Consider the following 21,731-nt stretch of genomic DNA (forward strand, 5'->3'; position numbering starts at 1 on the left):
TCTCTCTCTCTCTATATATATATATATATATATATATATATATATATATATATGTATACATATGTGTGTGTGTGTATATATATATATATGTATAGTCTATATATAATAAAAGTAAATTACGATTAGTGCACTTAATTCTTTTTTGTTTCTCGTAATAATGCGCTATGCTAAATATCAAATACTGAAAAAGCTTTAATAAACAATTTAATCAAAATTGTCTTTTTCGACAAAATAAAAAAAAGAAAAGAAAAGAAGAACAATCTGATTTAACCGTTTATTTTTTTTTTTTTTTTTTATCGAATATTCATTACTATTAATATGTTATTATTTATGTCGAACATATCGTTTCTTTATTTTTTTTTTTTTTTAATAATTAATAATTAACCTCATCTCATTAATTACATTTCAGGCATGATCTTTCATATATTACATTATGTAATATAATTACTGCCTTTATATTTTTATTATTTGTTTGTTGTTTTGTTTTGTGTTTCTTTCCTTAACATAACGCATATTAACAAAATATCTCGATGAACTCGAAACATGTGTAATTTAGCAACAATTTCTCTTCATTTTTTACGATCGCATGCTAAAATGTAAGGTTTGCCACCATGGCGTTCCCATTCACGATTGAATTCATGCTCTAAAATTTCTGCACCGCGTTTGCGCGTTAAACCAGTTTCCTCAAGGCTCAACTCGCACATTTGCATATCGTCGACTCCTGTAGATAAAATTAATTCTTTTTTATTTTTCTTTCTTTACATACATTATATATTCTTAAAAATTTCGCCATGAAAGAACTCAATCCTGATGAATTTCTTAAAAAAAAAAAAAAAAAAAAAAAAAATCTTAGAATATCTTAGAATCTCACCGGCTAAAAGAAGTATTGGTGGTTTGTCTGGATGAAGTTCCATTTGTCTTGCTACGTATTGACCATCAAAATGGGCATACCACCAACCTCTTTTAACGGTATGAGAATTATCTTGTTGATTCGAAGCAGGGGGACGAACGAATGGAATTCGAAAATATCTTTGTGAAGAATCAACTATCGTTTGCTTCAATGACGTTCGTGGAGTTCTAGCAGCTGAAATTATTCAATCTATAATTATAATTGTTCGGTATAAAATATTTCGATAAAATATCAAAATATGAATTATATTTTACCAGCTTCCATGATGGATTTTGGGGCCCTTTCATTTTCATCCATAATAGTTTTCCTACGGTTTCTTGCTTTCCAAGCATGATATACCTTCAATCTACGATGGAACTCGTGACGACAAGCCTATATTTAAGCCTATATTAATCTATTTATATTTTCATTAAGATAATAAATTGCAATAACAATAGACAGATAAGGATAAAAAAAAAAAAATTATAAGATCAAGAAAAGTTTTTCATTTTTAAGATATAAGATTTTCAAGATATAATCTTTTCAAATATAAAATCTCTAAACTTTTACAATGATGTTTTATTTTCTTGATCTTTTATAAAAAGAAAATAAGAAAATAATACAATACTCATACCTCCAATAATTCAATATCGCAAGAAGTATTAATAGCATCACGCAATTCAGAGTACTTCCATTTTGATAAGTCATATTTTTTATTGATCATAGCTGCTTGATGATTGCGAACTTGTTCCGACCTAATATCGAAGAAAAACCTATTAATTTTTATATTTTATATATTAAGTGAATGATTAAAAAGATAAGGGTTCTACAAAAGCGTTGCTATAAGGACTCGCTGTAAAGCTAATAGAAATTTTACATGTGAAATTAATCATGCAATTTATGTTAATGATTCATAAGGTGTTAGTAATTTTTTTATTTTGTATAAATTAAATTAATATTATATATATGTATATATATATATTTTTTTTTTCTTATAATTTCTATTTTACATGTAATCTACAGTTATTATTAAAATTTGTTAGAACCAAAAGTATCCCTTTGAATCATTTCATATGTGTATACAGATCATGCATATTTGTATTATGTAGAAGTAAACAAAATTAGTGTTTTATTTGTTAACAGTTAGACAGTTTTTAATGAAATAAGTGCATTGTATATATATATATAAATCACTCAGTTAGCCGTTAGTTCGTGCATTACCACGACAAAAGATTTGATACCTTATAAGCCTGTTGTTGTTCGTTGATGGTACTCGTACATCCGAACCACTATACATTTGCAAGAAAATAATATCTTACTTTGTCTTTTGATAAAGTTAAAAAAAAAAAAAAAAAAAAAAAAAAAAAAAAGGAATTCCCTAATTACGTAATATATTTACAAATACTACAGTCTCCATAGATCATTCATAGGCTATTCAATAGGCAATTGATGATTAAATCGCGATAATCTCAGCAAAAATAATAATAATAATAATAATAATAATAATAATAATAATAATAATAATAATAATAAAGAAAACCTTCAAAACATACTTTCGAACAGGTGGTGGTGAATCTTCCACTTGTCCATTCGATTCTTGAGCTAATCGTACAGCCAATTCATGATCACGTCTTTCTTGTTCCAATAATTCACGATAGCGACATTTCTCGATAGCTTCCTTTTCTAATTGCGCCTACGTTATTGATTTTAAACATTGGCTTTGAATTAAATTGAATTTACGTTTGTAATAATTATTAAATTAATATGCATATAAACTTACCTGAATGTCTGCAACAGCTTTTCGATCTTCAAATTCTTGCATCTTCCTCTGTTGCTCTTCGGCTTTTCTTCTAACCTCCATTCCCAATTTTTTCTTACGATTATCTTCGTCCTCCTTCTTTTTACGTTCTTCCTCCTCCTTCTTGTTCTTCTCAAGTTCTAATTCTTGTTGTATTTTTTTCAATCGTGCTTGTTCCTCCGCTATTTTCTCTTGCTTAACCGTATCTTGCAAGGATGCCATTTGCTTATTCATCTGATTTACCAAATTTGTGTAAATCGTATCTATTTCCGCTGCTTTTATTTTAGAATCTTCTTTAATACGGCGAATAGAACTTTCTAAATCCGATTGCAATTGATTGATATCAGCAATGCATTTATCACGATTCTTTAATTGATTCGATATATCCTGGATTTTTATTAATTGGGATTGAAGATTCTTTATCTTAACTAAACCCTTTATTCGCGGACGATGTTGTTTCTTCGCTATGAACATTCTCGCTGTTTTTTGAAGAATTATCAAATGATATCTACGATATATAATCTTGTTCTTTAATTTAATTACCGATAAAGCACAGAATTGCATTTTATTCCATCTTGATCTAAGTAACCATTTCTTCACGTTAGCAACTAATTTTTGCAAATTCTCTGGATCTGATTTCATGATCTTATCAAATTCAGCAAATTTGCCAGGTTTAAAGAAAACTCGTGTTATACCGAATTTGAAATCTTTTTTGTTCAATTTCAAACTATGAAGTAAAGCTTCGCAAAAAAATCTTGGATCTAATTTTGCCAATTCTGGAGGTAAATAAGATTTATACATATTGTATAATTCTTGAAAGGTAACTCTACTGGGATAACCGTGTTCCATCAATTCTAATACAGACGTCATTCCCGAACAACGCAATTGACCTAAAATGCTGTTCCCGTCAAATTGATGTGCAACCATGTCATTATTAGGTTTTATGCATCGAATAAAATTTGTGCCCTGCAATAATGATTACAATTAATGAAGCAAAAAATGATAGAAATAACACAGCTCTAATTATCGTAATAAAATACACATAAATCTTACGTTACTCTTTAATTTACCCATGAGTTCACCCAATTGCGTTTTAAATTTACTACCGACGCTAATGAACGTTAATTTTCCTTTTTGGGAAGAATTATTGGCAAATTGCGTTCTAAGAAAATTATTATTGCTTTCTTGTATCAATGCTTCTAAGGAGGCATGTAGTGCATCATTGTTTTTCTCGATAAATTGATTCTGCAAATATAAAATCGTTGAGATAATTGATTTACATTAAAATTAAATTTTTTAAATTTAAATTAGTATAAAAACTTTTAATGGTAATTAATTTTTTTTTTTTAAACAATTTAACATATAAATATATTTTTTATTTGGACAATCATTTATTAGATATATTATTTAATTTGGACAATTAAAGGTATAAAAAATTTATGTAATAATTTACCGTTTGATAACAAACACCACCAGCATAATGACGGATTACAAATCCTTCGTCATCTCTTAATTCCCTGTGCGCCTTTAAACGAGAACTTCGTGGTAAAGTGATACGGAAATGTCCGTTCCAAGAACGATGTACTTCGCTTGTAAAATGTGCAAAGCTATGAGTAGGTAACTTAGATTCTTCGTCTAACATTCTAAAGATACCATTGCTTTTGGATTCAATGAGATCTACCAAATATTAAAAGATACACACAATAACAAATTATATATATATATATATATTTTTTTTTAGTGAAAAATTTATAAATTTTATCAAAAAAATTAGAATATCAATCAGAATTTACCTATACAATCTTGGTTGTCTACATAGGAAATTTTAGGAACGTTCAAAGATTCTCTAGCATAAAGATCCTGTTCATACTTCAAAATGCGTTCGTTGAAAAATTGTTGCAACTTCTCGTTACAGTAATTAATACAGAACTGTTCGAAACTATTAACTTTGAAATACTCTGTTGAAAAAAAAAAGAACAGTGCGATTAAAGATACAGTTTTATTTTTATTATTTTTTTTTTTTTTCTTCTTTTCAAGTTACAGAAGTGTATGCGTCTATATATGTATTACCAAATCCTGCGATATCCAAAACACCAATGTAATAACTCGACGCCTTGAAAGGAATACTTTTGTTGATTCTAGCAACAATATGATCGAATAATTTGCTATAAATTGCTTTTGCTAAAGCATCTCTAGCGTTATTAGCTTCATAAACTTTCAAAGGCACCCTTAAACGTTTAAAATAGATATATTTAATTATTCTGTAATTATTGTATTCGTATTTATCATTTTATAATAACATTACAATTAACTCACATAATGACAGTTCCTTTGATACCACCTCGACTAGTTTGCATGACCTTTGATACCAATGCTTGTCTAAGTTCTTCAGGATCAACCCCTAATAATTTAGCACTCATAAGAACAGCCTTCTCAGAATTTGGGTTTATTCTTGAACCACCTTTTGTATCTTCAGGATTATCTTCGAAAGTAATGTTACCAAGATGGAGTACTGCCGCTACCATCGTATAAATTTCCATTCGTTCGGCATCCGTCAATCCAAGACGAGTTAATGCCTAAATTAATAATAAGTTTTAAAAACAAAGATTTTTCAAAAAACTCATATGTGTACTGAGACGAAATACTGCTTCGCTTTTAAGTAATATTAATTTTATTTTTTACTAGCTTTTACTATAATTTAAAGAACAATTATTTCTGAAGATTATATATATATATATATATATATATATATATATATATATATATATATATATATATATATAAGTATCAACATTAAATTCTTGATATGTTGGCTTTGAAAAATTTATGAGGAAAGAAATATTAACTTTCATTTATCCAAGCAGTATTTTACTTTCTGTTTTAATACATTTCTAATCAATGACAAAAGAATGAAATGCGAGTTGTTTTTAAAGCTGAAAGATGTAGGCGATAAAGTTAAAAGAAAAATTTGCTGATGAATAATAATACACAATGAATGAAAAGAAAAATATTCAATTTACCGTTGCTCTTTCCTAGAATAACGAAACATCGGTGTTGGCAATACAAAAAGGGGAGAGATAGAAATCAAAAAATAATTCGATATTTATGAAAAAAAAAAAAAAAATATCAACGCTTAAAATTATGTATCATAGTCTTTTTTTTTTCTTTTTTTTTTATCGGCAATAAATTGAAAAAAAAATTGCAGAAATAACATTAAGATACAATTTCCAATATTTAATATATCGTAATTATTAAAAATAGAACAGTGAAAATAATTCACAATTTCTCTGTATACATATTCTATCATTTTCATCATTTTAAGAATCAAACAATTATAGTCAATAAACAAGGATAATTGTTAAATTAAATAAGATAATTTTATGACTGATTACCTGATCTATTGCATTGAATCCTTCAACGTCATCCAAGTATGGATCGGAAAGACTTCCTTTTTTCATTTGTTCAGAACTTTTTTGTGCATCGTTTAATTTCTTCTCAGACTCTGGACTACAAAAGTATTGCGTGGAACCATTCTTCAGATAATGAAAATCATCCGGCTTGGTAATACCTAATTTCGAACGTAACTCGGGCGGAGCACCGGCACACATCATATAGAAAACGTGATAATTTCTCTCATCCGGACTTTGCAAACATACTCTTGATTTTTCTAACAAATAATGGGATATATAACCACCAACCACTTGGCATTTCGCATCGAAATGCACTTCCATGAATTTACCAAATCGAGAACTATTATTGTTTCTTTTCGTTTTTGCGTTTCCAAAAGCTTCTAACACGGGATTGGCTAAAAAGAAAAAAAAAGAAAAAAAAAAGAAAAAAAAAAAGAAAGAAATATTTTAATATTCCTTAAAAAATAGTCATGAGTTATATGTTCCTTGGAAATGAATAATTTTTTTCAAATTTTGTTATTTGTTAATCGATACTTATTCGTATATTAATTATAAATATATTATTATTATTATTATTATTATTATTATTATTATTATTGTTAATTTTTGAAAGATGATAATAAATTAAATTAATATAATATAATATAAGAATAATTATACAATTAGAATGCTTTTATACATGATTATATGTTTATATTTTATATTAATATTAAAAAAATATATTGCTCAATATTTATAGTTTTAATATCAATGTTCCTATTTATTAATTAACATCATCTGTTCGTATCATAATTACCATCAAGAATTTTTTGCTCGATCGGTCCAGCAGTAGATCCCCAAAGATCACAAAGATATCTAAGAAGATACTTCGTTGATTCAGTTTTACCAGCTCCAGATTCACCCGAAACAATAATACTTTGTGATTGTTTCAGTACTTTCATATCCCTGAATGCTTTGTCAGCTGTATGTGAAAATAATCTCTCAATTTAGTAAATTCAATTTCAATATTAATATAATTCCGATTTAATTATTGTTTATTAAATGTTTACTTCTTATTATATAGATCATATTAAATTTCAGAATAAATATTAAAATTTAAGATAAGATTATATCTATCTATCTATCTATATATATGTATATATATATATATATATATATACACACACACACGCACACACACACATACCAATTGCAAAAACATGTGGTGGTGTTTCGCCTAAAGATTTCCCTTTGTAAGTTTTTATGGTCTCTGGCGAATAAAGATTCTTAACTTGACAATAAGGATTAACAGCTATCAAGATATTAGCTACATACGTCTGTAACAATTAAAAATCGCTTAATTAGTATACACAGATAAGAAAAATTCTAATTTTGTAATGATAAATATATACGAAACAAGTATTATGAAATTTCGAACGATTAAATGGAATAATTTTTCAACATTAACAAGTGACTAATTAATTAATTAGTCTAAGTTAGCCTATACTTCCTGGGTATACTCACATATATCCTGTCCTTGAAATAACGAGTACGTATATTGTTTAGCAGAGTGGCCTCATTAAGGTACATCAATGCACCTGTAATCAAGAGAAATAATTGGGTGAAAGTGTATTTTCAAAAGAGCGAAAGTCTCCTCGTGAGAATCGAGCGTAACGTGCGCTTCTAACTAATTCTGATCAATGATAAAGTCAACAAAGAGATTAAATACCTTCTAAGGTAAATCCATTATCTACATTCTATTAGCTACTCGTTGAATTATTAAAGTATTTTATACTTCACACATTTTTTATAAGCTTGTACTATATACGTGGGAAATAATATGTTCAATATTAAAATTGATATAATATATATATATATATATATATATATATATATAATTTTTTACAAGATAATTTATTAACTTAATATATAAACAATTATTAACAAAATATATAAAAAATTATTGTATATATATTATCTTTATATTTTTATTATATTTGAAACAAATCAATAATATGTATTTAAATTTGTATAATTTTTTTTTTCATAACGTATGACAAATCAAAAGAATCATTCTCTCTTGGATTTAAGTGAGCGTTCTTTAATTGATAAAAAAAATTTTTTTAAAAAAGAAATAATGTCATAGTCAACCTACAATTATCTTCAACATCTTTGGTGTATTCTCCGGCAGGATAGACCTCGTCGAGAGGACAAGTGCGTTGTGGATATTTCAAATCGAGTGGCAAGATCAATGCATCCCCATCCAACATGTCCGTGAACTTTCCAATGATGAAGCCTTCCTGTGGGTCGCGGACCCATACCTGCTGATTCTCCATTCTTTTTCTTCTTATCAATTCAAATAGAAAGTATAAATACGTTATTATAATGTTTATATTAATAAAATTGATATATATATATATATATATTGATATATATATAAAATAAATATAATATATCTACGTATATATTATACATATATTGAATAGAAAATAAATGACAATACTTTTATTAGTTTATAACGATACACAATTATTTATTGACCAGTCTCAAAATAAAATGCCTTATTTATTTATAAATGTTAAATATTATAATATTTATATTTATTATTAAATTATATATTTATTAGTATAAATTATATTATTATTTATAGTTTAACTCTGATACATTTTAGATGTTACAACATTTATATTTACTTTTACTTATATTATATATATATATATATATATATATATATAATATTTATTTATTTATTTAGATATAAAATATTGAAAATTGTCCAACTGCAGTACATATGTTGCAACTATGTTCCAGCATGCCATAACGCGAAATTTTTGCGTTCTTTTCCTCATAATTATTTCTTTTTAATATTAATACTAATGCAAATCTGATTAATGACTTGATTCTCAAGTCATCTCAAAATTCGCATTAATGATAACAAAACGTTGCTATCTACTAAGCAATAATATCTCGAAGCGTCAATATTTCGTTTGCATTTCAGGCTAAATAAATAGACAATAGTGGCTAATCTTTCTTCCATTCGGCAATCATATCTTTCCTGTTTTCCAACAGATAAAGAAGTCCAGTTATGATTATTTACCAAAGTGACCTTAATCCGTCTCCGTATATAACTTTTAGAGATATATAATATTCATAGCTATTTTAATTTCGCTGGTTTAAAAAACCGTGTAATGTTCCTTCAGTATCATTCCAATCATCTTCTCGTGAGATATAGCTAGATGAAATATTTATATATACATACCGATCGCAAGTTAATATTATGCGCATTGAACATAGTTACACAGTGATAGAAAAATCCATCGAACTGCATTTTCTTTGGCATCTTTCCGTTCGACAATTCGTAAATTTAAGTATGTCCTTTCACGAAGAAGTCGAAACATAGAAGAAATCTAGATTTTATTTAAACTTTCTGATAGGTGTTAAGCGTCCAGTGATTGGCCAATCGATTGTAATTAATCTCTTCTAAGAAGCTTCTGACCCGAGTACGAAGTTACAAAAAGCTGATTGCATAAAAGATCGAGGATGATTATTTCTTTTCCATTGTCGATTCAAACATTCACAATTTTATAGCGATTATATAACTTCTCCGTCTAAATGATAGCGAAACCATTTGACGATAACGTTTATCGAATAGAGATTAAATTTTGGTAAAAAAAACGACATGATCTATTAGTTTTAACTTTTCATAGGATCGAAAAAGATGAACGTATGCTTGGAAAGAAAAATTTTGTTACAAATTGATTGATAACGAAAGAAGACAGGGAAGCTGGAAGAAAAATAAGATGATGATATTTGAGTTGGAAGAATAAGATAGTGATATCTGTGGAGGAAAAAAGATAGTTGGATAGAAATGATTAAGAGCGTAGAGTAAAGGAAAATAAAGATGATATTTAAAACGGATAACAGGGAAAGAGGGAAGAAGAGTTGAAAGGAAGAAAGGATGAGATCACTCAATATGAAAAGATTAATAAAAAAAAGAAAAATGAGAAGAATTCTATAGGTTCGTGCAAAAAATCTCTAGCGCATATGTGACATTTTAATAAAACAATGTTTAATGTTTATATATTATTTTCATTGTTATTCCTTTTTTCTGTTTTTTATCGTTTCAACAATTTTATGAATATATTTCTATACGAAGTAAAAGGGGGAAAAAAAAAAAAAGAAATGTAAATATGATTCAACTGACAAAAAACATTGGTAGTTTATATCTGACAAAGTTACGTTTTCTTTTTTTTGTACATATCAAGTTCTTGCACGCACTTACAAAATTAATGAGAGAAGATATGTAAAAAAAAAAAAAAAAAAAAAAAAAAAAAAAAAAAAAAAATGAGAAAATGGAGGAGAAGGAGGAGGAGGAGGAGGAAGAAATGTGAAAGAGTAACAATAGGGTCGAAATCATTAAATGAAAGGAAGGAAAAGGAAGCGAATGAGGATATAAAAAAGATGATAAAAAGTATGTAAAAGGAAGTTATAGAGGAGGGATAAAAGGATTGAGAAACAAAATGAGGAGAAAGGTGATCAGAAAGAAATATAAAAGAGAGAAAGGAGATATAAATTTAATATAAATAATAGATAAGTGTGTGTGTGTGTGAGAGCTCGCGAGTGTGTGTGTTAGTGGATCAAGACGTACAATATACATGAAATCGTTTATTAGTGTATAACGCGGTGAATAAGATAATTGTAAGAGTTGTAGAATTGTAAGAATTGTATAAGTAAATTTGTGTAAAAAAAAAAGATTAATAAAAGCATTGCAAACCCAAAAGAGACGCGATTAAATATACATATTATGTATATATTGAAAATTCTAATATTACTTATTGGTCAATCATTGACATACATATATATTTAATATATAGATTATTATTATTATTATTATATATTAATATATAAATATGCATATCAATTGATAATATATGGAAATGAAATGAAAAATAAAAAATTAGTGAAGTGAGCAATATATGTGTGTACGTGTGTATGTATAATATATCTTGGTGTTCTACTTAACGCATCGCCATGTACTTACAAAAGAAGTTGTAAATATGTTCAGAATAATTAGCATAGATAGATCGGTACAGTCGAAACGGACAAGGAACGTGTATATGTAAGTAATGTAACACAGTTTCGAAGTATAAAGTTCGTCTCTCCTAGGCACTAAGACTTTCTCCTCGAATGAAATGGAACTTTCTGGTGAAAGGGATGAATAGAGATCTCCGGATTCGACTTAATATTATCGCGAAAAATTGTAAATACATGATCCGCATTTATATCCTTTTTTTCTTTTTTGATAACAAATAACAAAAGAGATAAAGATAAATTTTTAATTATAATTTTTATCGCATCATGTCTTACTATTATCAACTTAAATTTTATGTAATACATATCATTCGCCATTCTAAAAAAATATATTTGTTATTTATTATTTATTATTTATTTATTTATTTATTTATTTATTTATTTTTATCATTGTTAATATTATTATTATATTTTTATCACTATTATCGTTTCATTATATTTTATTTTATTTTTAGAGCTATGGCAATGACGCACACCTTAAATCCTTTGTTATCGATGAACGAAGCTACAAAAGTGCACATTTCCAGCTTATAATCGATATGGATTAAACGTGGCGAACGTAGTTCGAAGGCTACTTGTAGCATTGCTTCATCTCTCTCCCTCTCTCTCTCTCTCTCTTTTTTTCCCTTTCTTCAATAGATGTTAGAAAAAATATTTAATTAATTTGTCGTAAAAAAAATATTTCACATGTTTCTCTTCTTCACTTATCTTATATTCATTGTTCAACAATCAGTAACAGAAAAGTGTCTGAATTTTCTCGTTTCTTTTTTCTTATCGCTTATCTCTCCTCGCGTTATCAAGATAAGCTTCCTAACTTCCTATAAAATGAATCATCGTCAACTTGTAGAGGAAAAGAAATAAAGAATTTTCAATTAAACGATTGTAACGTTAGTTTCATTCTATGTAAATCAATTTTATTTTTCCCTGATAAAAATAAAATGAAAAAATAAAAATATTACATATTGTGCGTAGAAATTACAAAAGTTATAACTTTATTATAATAAAAGGTCACACATTTTCGTTAACTATATATATATATATATATATATATATATATATATATATATATATATATATATAATCCAATATTGTTCAAACAGAGAAATTATTTCGCCATACATATATATATATACATTTTCTTATAAGAAATTAATTCTGATATATAAATAAATAAAAAAAAAAAATTTTAATTAATTTAATACGAAATTTACTACATAACTTCCATCATATCAATTATTCTATAGTAATTAATTCGTTACTATAACTATACTATGCCAAATATAAAAATGAAATAAAAAGGATATATGTATGTGAACGTGTAACTTTTAAGTTAAAAATACATGTACACAAATTTCACAAATGTATTCAACTAATTTGTTTTATTTTTCCTCCTTTCTTTCTTTTTTTTTTTTTTTATATATCTTTCAAACATTATTTTCTAGTTTTGAGAAAAATCGTTCGATCGTAAATAAAATTGCATGGAGTTATGTCCGTTTTATTCATTTCGACAAGCCCTTCACAGTCTCGAATTACACATAGAAAACGTCACTGCATGATTAAAGGTAATTACGTACAGCTGGTTGCATCGTCGTTGCGCATACAGAGACCGGCGCACCGTGACGAGATTTGGAAAAGTTTTATTGTAATCGTGCTCCACGAAGGAGAACGTTTATAGTAAATGATTTTAATCTTTCATGTGTTTTACGATAATATATATAAATAGTAAAAATTATTTGATATATATATATATATATATTATCGGATGTATATATGAAAGATTAGAATATTTTGCAATATAAATTTAAAATAATTTTTTATTTACTGAATGAGAATCAACTTATTCACAAAAAAAAGAAAAAAAAAAAAAAAAAAAGAAAAAGATTTAATGAGGTAACCAATTTCTTGTATTATTACAATATTATAAAAATAATTGAGCGACATTTTTATTATGGTTAATTATATTAGTTTAAATAGAAACAAAACAAATGGAGCATAAAAAGAATTGATCTTACGTACGATAAACAGATGAAAATAATAAAAATGATTTCTTGAGGGAAATGAACCAGTTCTCATAAAAAAAAAAAAAGAAGTATGTTGACTTTCATCTGATAATGATAACAATGATAATATCACGGACGAATTCACGCATACGATTATTTTCGTTGTAATTTCTATTCAACGTATTCCGTTGTGTATATGTACGTATGTATATACAGGATGATCTAAAAAAATCCTTGGATGGATCAAAAGTTCTTCAGTGATTTTAAAAATCAATTATATTATATTAAGAGAACAGTTTTTAGCTCGTATTTAGAATTTTCTAGTTTTACAATTCAGATTTGCAATTCGAAAAATAAATTTGTCTAAGAAGTCTCATAAAAGAATGATTGATTTTCAAAATTATCTAAGAACTTTAGGCCCGCCTAGAGAATTTTCGTTCACCCTGTATATATGTATATGTATACATATGGTCGATCAGGAAAGAACAAAATCGTCTCTTTCACTTCGCCGTTCTCTTCGCATCCCGTTAGAGATCTCGTAACGGTAAATGCAGCCGGTAGATCCTTGCATCGATCTTTGAATCTCGCTCTCGGATAGCAAATCTTACATGAGTTTCTCGATCGATCGCGAAGGTCCTATCGATTGAATGACAATAAATATTATCATATATATATGATTGTATCATATATATATATATATATGATACAATCATATATATATATATATGATACAATCATATATATATATATATATATATATATATATATATATATATACATGATACAATCATATATATATATATATGATACAATCATATATATATATATGACTGTCTGATAAAGAAATCAGATTATTTTTCAATTACCAATCGATGTTTCCTTTAGAATTATAATTTTTTAGAAATTTATATATATATATATATATATTTATGTATATATATATATATATATATATATATTTATGTATATATATATATATATATATATATTTATGTATATATATATATATATATATATTTATGTATATATATATATATATTTATGTATATATATATATATATATATATATATATTTATGTATAACATAAATTAATTTACATCGTAATTATAAATATCTTTAATGTATTTAATTTCAATAAAATATAATCTCAAAAGTAAAGAGAAAAGAAAAAAAATAAATATTATTGAATTTTTTTTTTATAGTAAATTTTTCTAAAAAAAAAAAAAAAAAATAAATAAATAAATAAATTCTTATATATATATATTTATTAGTTATAATTATTTGTATATCCGTAGAAAAAATATGAATATATCTTTCTTTTTTATTTAAGTAATAATATTCTACAATTATTATATAATTTATTTATATTTATATATATACTTTTCTTTTCATTTTACAAAATTACATTTTTCAAGTACAAAAATTGTGCAGATTTATTCATGAAAAATTTTAAAAAGAAAAGAAATATAAAATAACAAATTTTTTTTATCAAAAAACAAAAAAAAGAAATAATAATAATAATAATTAGAATTATAAACAATTCGTTTAATTCTTGTGTAATTCTTTAACGAGGAAAGAATAAAAGTATTAACAATATTTCATTAAAATGGAAAGAATGAAGCAGGAAAGGAAGCAAGAGAGGAAGCAGGAAGCAGCAGGTGGAGTTCGGTACACAGGACAGGGAGATACGCATGAGTGCGTACACGCGTTCTTTCGACGAATTTTTAATGTTGGAAACGGACACCACATCGACGGTCGAACAAAAAATTTGGCGCCTAACGTGACGGATGCACAAACGGATATGCGAAACAACTCGAGGGGGGAAAAGCTTGCGTGATCATCGAGACTTTATTTATGCTTGTTAAACATATTTGAAGAGCATTCAACTATAATAATAATAATAATAATAATAATAATAATAATAATAATAATAATAATAATAATAATAATAATAAAAATAATAATAATAATAATAATAACAATGATGATGATGATGATAATGATGATGATGATAATTATGTTACATATAAAGAATACATTGAAGGAAAAGTATATTAGAAATTATAATTTTTAGAAAATTAGCTCACACCAGTAGTTATTAACAATATGAATGATTAGATTACATCGATTAACATAAAATTAGAAATAAAAATGAAAGAAAATAAATTTCTAATTGTTTCTATTCTTTTATTTTTTATTTTTATTTTTTTATTTCTTTTCTTTTTATTTTTTTTTTTTTTGCACTCGGGGATCAGTCCCTTTCTCCAATTATAAATCCTTCAGAAATGTTTATATTAAATTTTGCAATAACATTTGTATTTAGATAAGAATAGATAAAAATGAACGAACGAAAATAAAATTTTAATCATTTATCTTAATTATTTGTTTTAATTATCACGATCGGTGACTTATTTGCAATCATAATCATTCAGACGTTTTTTTTTTTTTTTTTTTTTTTTTTTTTTTTTTTTTTTTTTTTTTTTTTTTTTTTTTTTTTTTTTTTTTTTTTTTTTTTTTTTAATAAATTTCTATCATATCAATTTAGATAAAAATAGATTAAGAATAAAAAGAAATCAGATTATTTTTCAATTACCAATCGATGTTTTATTTCGAATTATAATTTTTTAGAAATTTATATATAAAATCATTTTTCTGAACAAATAAAAATCATAGAAGACAACTTCATTCTTGGTTAAAAAAAAATAAAAGGATAGATATAGTGAGCTTCTTCATTTTGAACTCGTGAGAGACTATAAAGATCCGTCTAAAATTATAATTTATAGACGACTATGTATATGTGTGTATGTGTGTGTGTGTGAGAGAGAGTGGGTAGGTGCATGAATGCACTCATACATACATACATACACACACACACACACACACACACATACATACATACATAGTGAAATTGCTACTTATCTTACGAAACAGTACGAGACGTGCATTTGGTCATCCTGTTATTAAATCATTATGACGGTCGATTTAGAAATACGACAAAAGATAATTAAGAAAATGAATTTTCATAAATCGGAAAAAGAATAAATAAATCAAAATAAAAACGAAATAATTTTAATTAAAAGTAAACTATCTTCAAGGGACAAATAATATATAAAAATATTTTAGATTTAAATACGAATATAATTCGATCCAAAATGAAATAACAAGCATTGAATTATCTTTTAACATGCATAAATAAAAGAACGTGTATGAAAATAATTTACATAACATAAATAAAAGAACAAATATCTTCCTCATCATGTATGAAAATCACTTAAGATAGATAATACGAGTATGAAAATTAATAAATAAAACAACGAAGTATGAAATCACATTGTCAAGGTCAACATTCAACTAAACAAAACATAAATAAATATATATATATATATATATATATATATATATATATATATATATATATATATTTATATCTCAGAAATGTTTGACCTGTGTTTACTAAGATTTTTTTACTCAGTATAGTACGTTCTACGCATTGCATAAATTTTGAATGTTTTTTTTGAACATCCTGTATGTATATGTGTGTGTGTGTATCTATAAAATAATTTCTATATGTATATATATATAATATAATATATATATGTGCGTGTATATATATATATGTGTGTGTGTATATAAAATAATTTCCATTAAACTTCGATTGGCTCGTCGAGAAACTAATAATTATTTACGAACGTGAGCATAAAGTCGCGAGATAATCTTTGATAAAAAGTTTAAATGAACTGGATATATATATATAATGAGAGAGAGAAAGAGAGATAGAGAGAGTAGAGAAGATAGGAACCTGATCTGCATGGATCTTTCTAACGGTGGGCTGGATCGGAAGCGAGGCCAACATGAGTCACGTTGTCGATCCTCGTCTCACGATATATATCGAGAGAGAGAGAGAGAGAGAGAGAGAGAAAGAGAGTAAGAGAGAGAGAGACGAATTCCTGCTTTACGTGCGAACGAAAGAACGATCCTTTTCCGTATGCTCTTGCATAAGATACTACATGAAACGACGAATGGCCGTCATTATGGTACCGGTATGAAATACCAGACGATGCTAACGATTTTCGATCAGCGACCAAAGTTCTGCCACCTTTTATTAATTTCTAAAAATACACGTTATAGTTGCTGTCATCACCTTCATAAAAATTGCTTCTTTTTTTTTTTTCTCCCCATTACACTAATCGGACCAATTCGTTGGATCGTTTCGTATTAATTACAATCATTAATGTGTTTGTTAACGTAAAATTGATTTTACGTAATCGCGTCATTTTTATATACTGACATGTGATAGATATTATATAAATTAATTATTACATAAATAAATAAATATATATATATATATATATATATATATAAAATATTATTTGACTATATTATGTAACATTTTTATTTTTACATTATAATTTCTACAGATATATGGCAAATAATATATTATTATAAATTTGTTTTATCATAATATTATATAATACATCAAGTAAGATATATTGATATAATATATTAATCAAATATGTTAAATATAGGGTGAAGCAAAAGTTCTTGGATTTTTAAGATTGTAATCTATAGAATACGATATTTTATCACCCTTATCTTTATATATTCGTCTTCTTCTTCTTATTCTTCTTCTTCTTTGGCAAAATGATCTTTTATAAAATAGAAAACGTTTGATTATATATGACGGCCATATAAGTAACCCGTCCCACACTCAATCTAATCACTCATAACGCGTTCGATGATGGAGACCGTGTGAAGGTTGTTTTAATTAATACATAGAACGAACACTCTGCAAAATGATCCCATCGTACGTGATATCGAATCAATTAGCCTACGTACATATTCATACCCTATTTTTTATTCACGTTATAACAACAATAATAATAATCCATATTATTATTTATACATTGAAATTTTCAATAAAAAAATTTAGAAGAAAATTATTTTAAAAGTTAGATAAAGATAAATGTTATTAATGAATAATAAAAAAAAAAAAAAAAAAAAAAAAAAAAAAGAAAAAAAAATTTACATTTTACTAGAACGAAAAAATAAAACTAATTAAATGCGCGTATAATATGATTAAAAACGAATCATTAATTTTCGTTAATAATTTAATTAATATTATCATATTCATATATTAATTATATAAAGGTATATGTATATGTATATGATAACGTTAAAAATATATATTTAATATTATATTATTAAATGTATAAAACATGTGTATAAATTGGAATAAGATGAATCGTGTTAATAAATAATTAAAACAACAAAAAAATTAACAAAGCGAAATGCGCAAAATTAGACCAAAAAATTCAACCTAAATACGTGTATTATGATTAGAAATATATATCATTAATTTTTAGTAATAACTTTATAAAAAAAAATTTTTAATATATATATATATATATATTATAATAATTAATTATATAATACTTTATTATTATATTTTATTTGTCCTTTGCTTCTTTTTTGTTTCTTATTTTTTTTTTTTAATCGATTTAACTCGTTAAAGATTTTATTTATATGCAGATATGAAATTTTGTCTTTCCTTTTTGTCACTTTTCATAATCTTTCTTTTCTTTTCTTTTTTCCAGATTTTAGGTTAGGTTCTTCCTTTCGTTCTTCCTCTTCAATCGAAACTAAACTGACTTACGAAATATAGTAAGCTGAAATGAAGGGAAATATAGAGGAGTGTACTCGAGCTAATTCGCACGCATCGCCTTCTCTAAGTTCGTGCACCTGTGAGCTTCGTTCCACTCTCGTAATTCTCAACTAAATAAAAGAAGTATCGTTTCGTGACTGACCTCTTCTTCTTCTTTCTTCCTTTCTTCAGTCATCTTCTCTATTCTTTCTAATTTCTTTTTTTTTTTTTTTCTTTTTCGTAGATACATACTACATATATACATAGATATATACATATGTACATAAGGACGAAAGCAGAAACCGAGAACTTAACCTAACAACATACGCGTATACGTAAAATAAAAATCATTTATATTCTTTATATATTATAAATATTCCATAACAATTTCAAAACACCATTATGTAAACAGCATTATATAAAGCATTGAATTATTTTCATAAAGATAATTTAATATCACGAAATAAATTTCATATATATATATATATATGTATATATATAGTGTGCACATTCTATATATTTTATTTTAGATATTATTTCATTGTAATAATTCTACAGGTTCTATTCATACTATTTCATTGATAATTTATTAAAACGAGAATTTAATGTAACTGATGTAATACAAAAGAAGAAAAAAAGAAAAGAAATAAATAAGTAAAAGAAAAAAAAGTTTATATATACTTTTCTTTTTGTACACCCTATATATTATTATAAATGTTATCTCCAAATCAATTATTATAATAATTCCAAATTATTGTATCGAGACTATTCATTATTTTCGAAACAAAATAATTTAATCTAAAAGATCGTACAAACAAAATTTTATATAAAAATTATATAATTTTTATATTTTTTATATAATAATATAAAATTTTATATATTTTACAAATTTTATATATATATCGTTTAAACCAAAATTGTCTTACACATTTATTATTTCATTATAATGCAATAGAAACCGTAATTACGATTAGAATGTATGAACTAGTTTCCACGAGCCAATCTACGGGACCTCTTACAAAATTCCACTAACTTGTTCCACGGTTGAAACGTTCTCGTTACTGGACACGTTGAAACGTTATCGTTATATATATAGTTACTAATTCAGCATTTCATACAATCTCTTTGCATATATTTTGTAAAGACATTTTTTTTTTTTCATTTATATTCTGTGATAATGTCTCATCGAACGAAAAATTATAATAATAATCTGGCGAGACAAAAATTAATACGAAGTAATTCTTTTTTTTTTTTTTTTTTTTTTTTTTTTTTTTATTTGAACCAAAAAAAATATTTTAATATCTTCTTCCGATAAGTCGTTGATGGATCGTAAATATTTTTATACGATCGAAAACGACGATAATGTATAGTAACAGAATGAATGAACACAAATACGGCCGGTAACACATAATACATACATATGTTACGATAGATCGAATTCTAATTTTCGATAACAAGAATAGGATACATATCAATGACTTTTTATATACTTACATATAACGAAATAATCGATAAAAGTTCGTATAATCTCTGATCGTAATCGTTTGTTAAATATTTTTCGATGAATTAAGAAACACATTATCTCCATTATCAATTATCATGTCTGTACTGTGTAAAAAAAAAAGAAGAAAAAAAAGAAGAAAAAAAAGAAAAAAAAACAACTAAAGTCAAAACGTATATAGAAGAGAAAAAATCATAACGACAAATAATATGTTTTATTATATATTAATTACAGATTAAGATTAATTAAATTTAAGAAAAAAAAAAAAAGAAAAGAAAAAAAAAGAAAAAAGACATTATAAATATTTTAACAAAATGTTAAACGTTTGTAAGGTTAAGTTTTTTCGTATGAATTTTCTTTTTTTTTTTTTTTTTTTTTTTTTCTTCGCATTAAAACCATTCCAATCGAATCGAAAGGAAAGTGATACAATTAAACGTAATCAGTTAAAACCTTTTAGATAATTTTTTATTGAATTTTATCAGAACGGCATTTTCTTCAAGCAAATATCATTTACCAGAGATAGCAAGAGAATTAGCTTGCATTAGCGACGAGGACACAACGGCGATGAAGCCGTATGTTCGACATTGGTATGGAAAAGAAATAGTATTTGGATATTGTTTTTCTAGTAACTTCGAGGATAATCGATAAGCCTAATATATACATATATACACACACAAACATACATATATATATATATATATATATATACACATACATATATATATTTGGAATAGGTAAAAAATAAATGACGATTAATTGTCGAATAAAAGAACTTATTAAAATAAAAGTAAAAAATACTTTCGAAACTATACGTAAGAAGACAAATTGACTTCCGGCTTATACGTTGTACTTATTACCGACTATTTTAAATTTATTTATAAGTATTGTATATACATATATATATATATATATATATATATATTACTTGTTTAAAGTTTCAAGTAAACTTGTCTCGAAATAACAATGAAATAGAATAACTTGTTTGTTAAACTTACATCGTTAGTGAATTCGTTGATCGTGCTTCAAAACATACACGACGAACTTCTAAATCACAGTAGATTAATACGAGAGGTATACATATACGTTTATATCAGATATAATTAAGAAAAATAAAAAAAAAAAAGTAATAGTAATCAATTACACAAAAGAATAAAGAGAATACTAAATACCGTACCGCACGGCACGGGGACCGACACGCAACTGTCGATGTGATTCGTAAAGTCAACTTCCTTCGTTCGGTAATCTTCGTACGTTTTCGTCTTTCTTACTCGGCAAATGGATGATCGTTTGTTGGAAACGGTATCCTGTAAAAATCGACGTGAAAATATGATTGAGTTGACGTTCGAAATAAATCCTTTAGAAATTTTTTTCAATTATAGACTTCGGAAATAAATTATTATTATAAATGTACGAATTATCAT

At 25.7% G+C, this 21,731-nt stretch overlaps 1 protein-coding gene across 7 annotated transcripts; it reads right to left on the reverse strand.

Annotated features, from left to right (window-relative positions):
* Positions 1-265: 265 nt before the first annotated feature.
* Positions 266-21,520, reverse strand: LOC124948403 (myosin heavy chain 95F). 7 transcript variants are annotated; one of them, XM_047491959.1, is made up of 19 exons: positions 21,306-21,520; positions 8,232-8,419; positions 7,601-7,674; positions 7,284-7,413; positions 6,894-7,058; positions 6,080-6,492; positions 5,708-5,719; positions 5,004-5,263; positions 4,758-4,915; positions 4,481-4,645; positions 4,141-4,364; positions 3,741-3,932; positions 2,670-3,653; positions 2,443-2,582; positions 2,131-2,178; positions 1,524-1,644; positions 1,165-1,282; positions 872-1,084; positions 266-721 (listed from the first exon to the last, which is right to left on the reverse strand). In XM_047491959.1, the coding sequence occupies exons 2-19, from the start codon at positions 8,410-8,412 to the stop codon at positions 570-572; spliced, it is 3,750 nt and encodes a 1,249-aa protein (XP_047347915.1). In that variant the 5' UTR covers positions 8,413-8,419; positions 21,306-21,520; the 3' UTR covers positions 266-569. The 7 variants fall into 7 exon arrangements, with proteins under 7 accessions (XP_047347915.1, XP_047347914.1, XP_047347917.1 ...); XM_047491958.1 differs by having other exon boundaries at positions 8,232-8,422; XM_047491961.1 differs by lacking the exon at positions 21,306-21,520 and adding an exon at positions 11,118-11,334.
* Between the last annotated feature and the right edge of the window lie 211 nt (positions 21,521-21,731).

Source organism: Vespa velutina, chromosome 4 (assembly GCF_912470025.1).
Source record: "Vespa velutina chromosome 4, iVesVel2.1, whole genome shotgun sequence".
Classification (NCBI taxonomy): domain Eukaryota; kingdom Metazoa; phylum Arthropoda; class Insecta; order Hymenoptera; family Vespidae; genus Vespa; species Vespa velutina.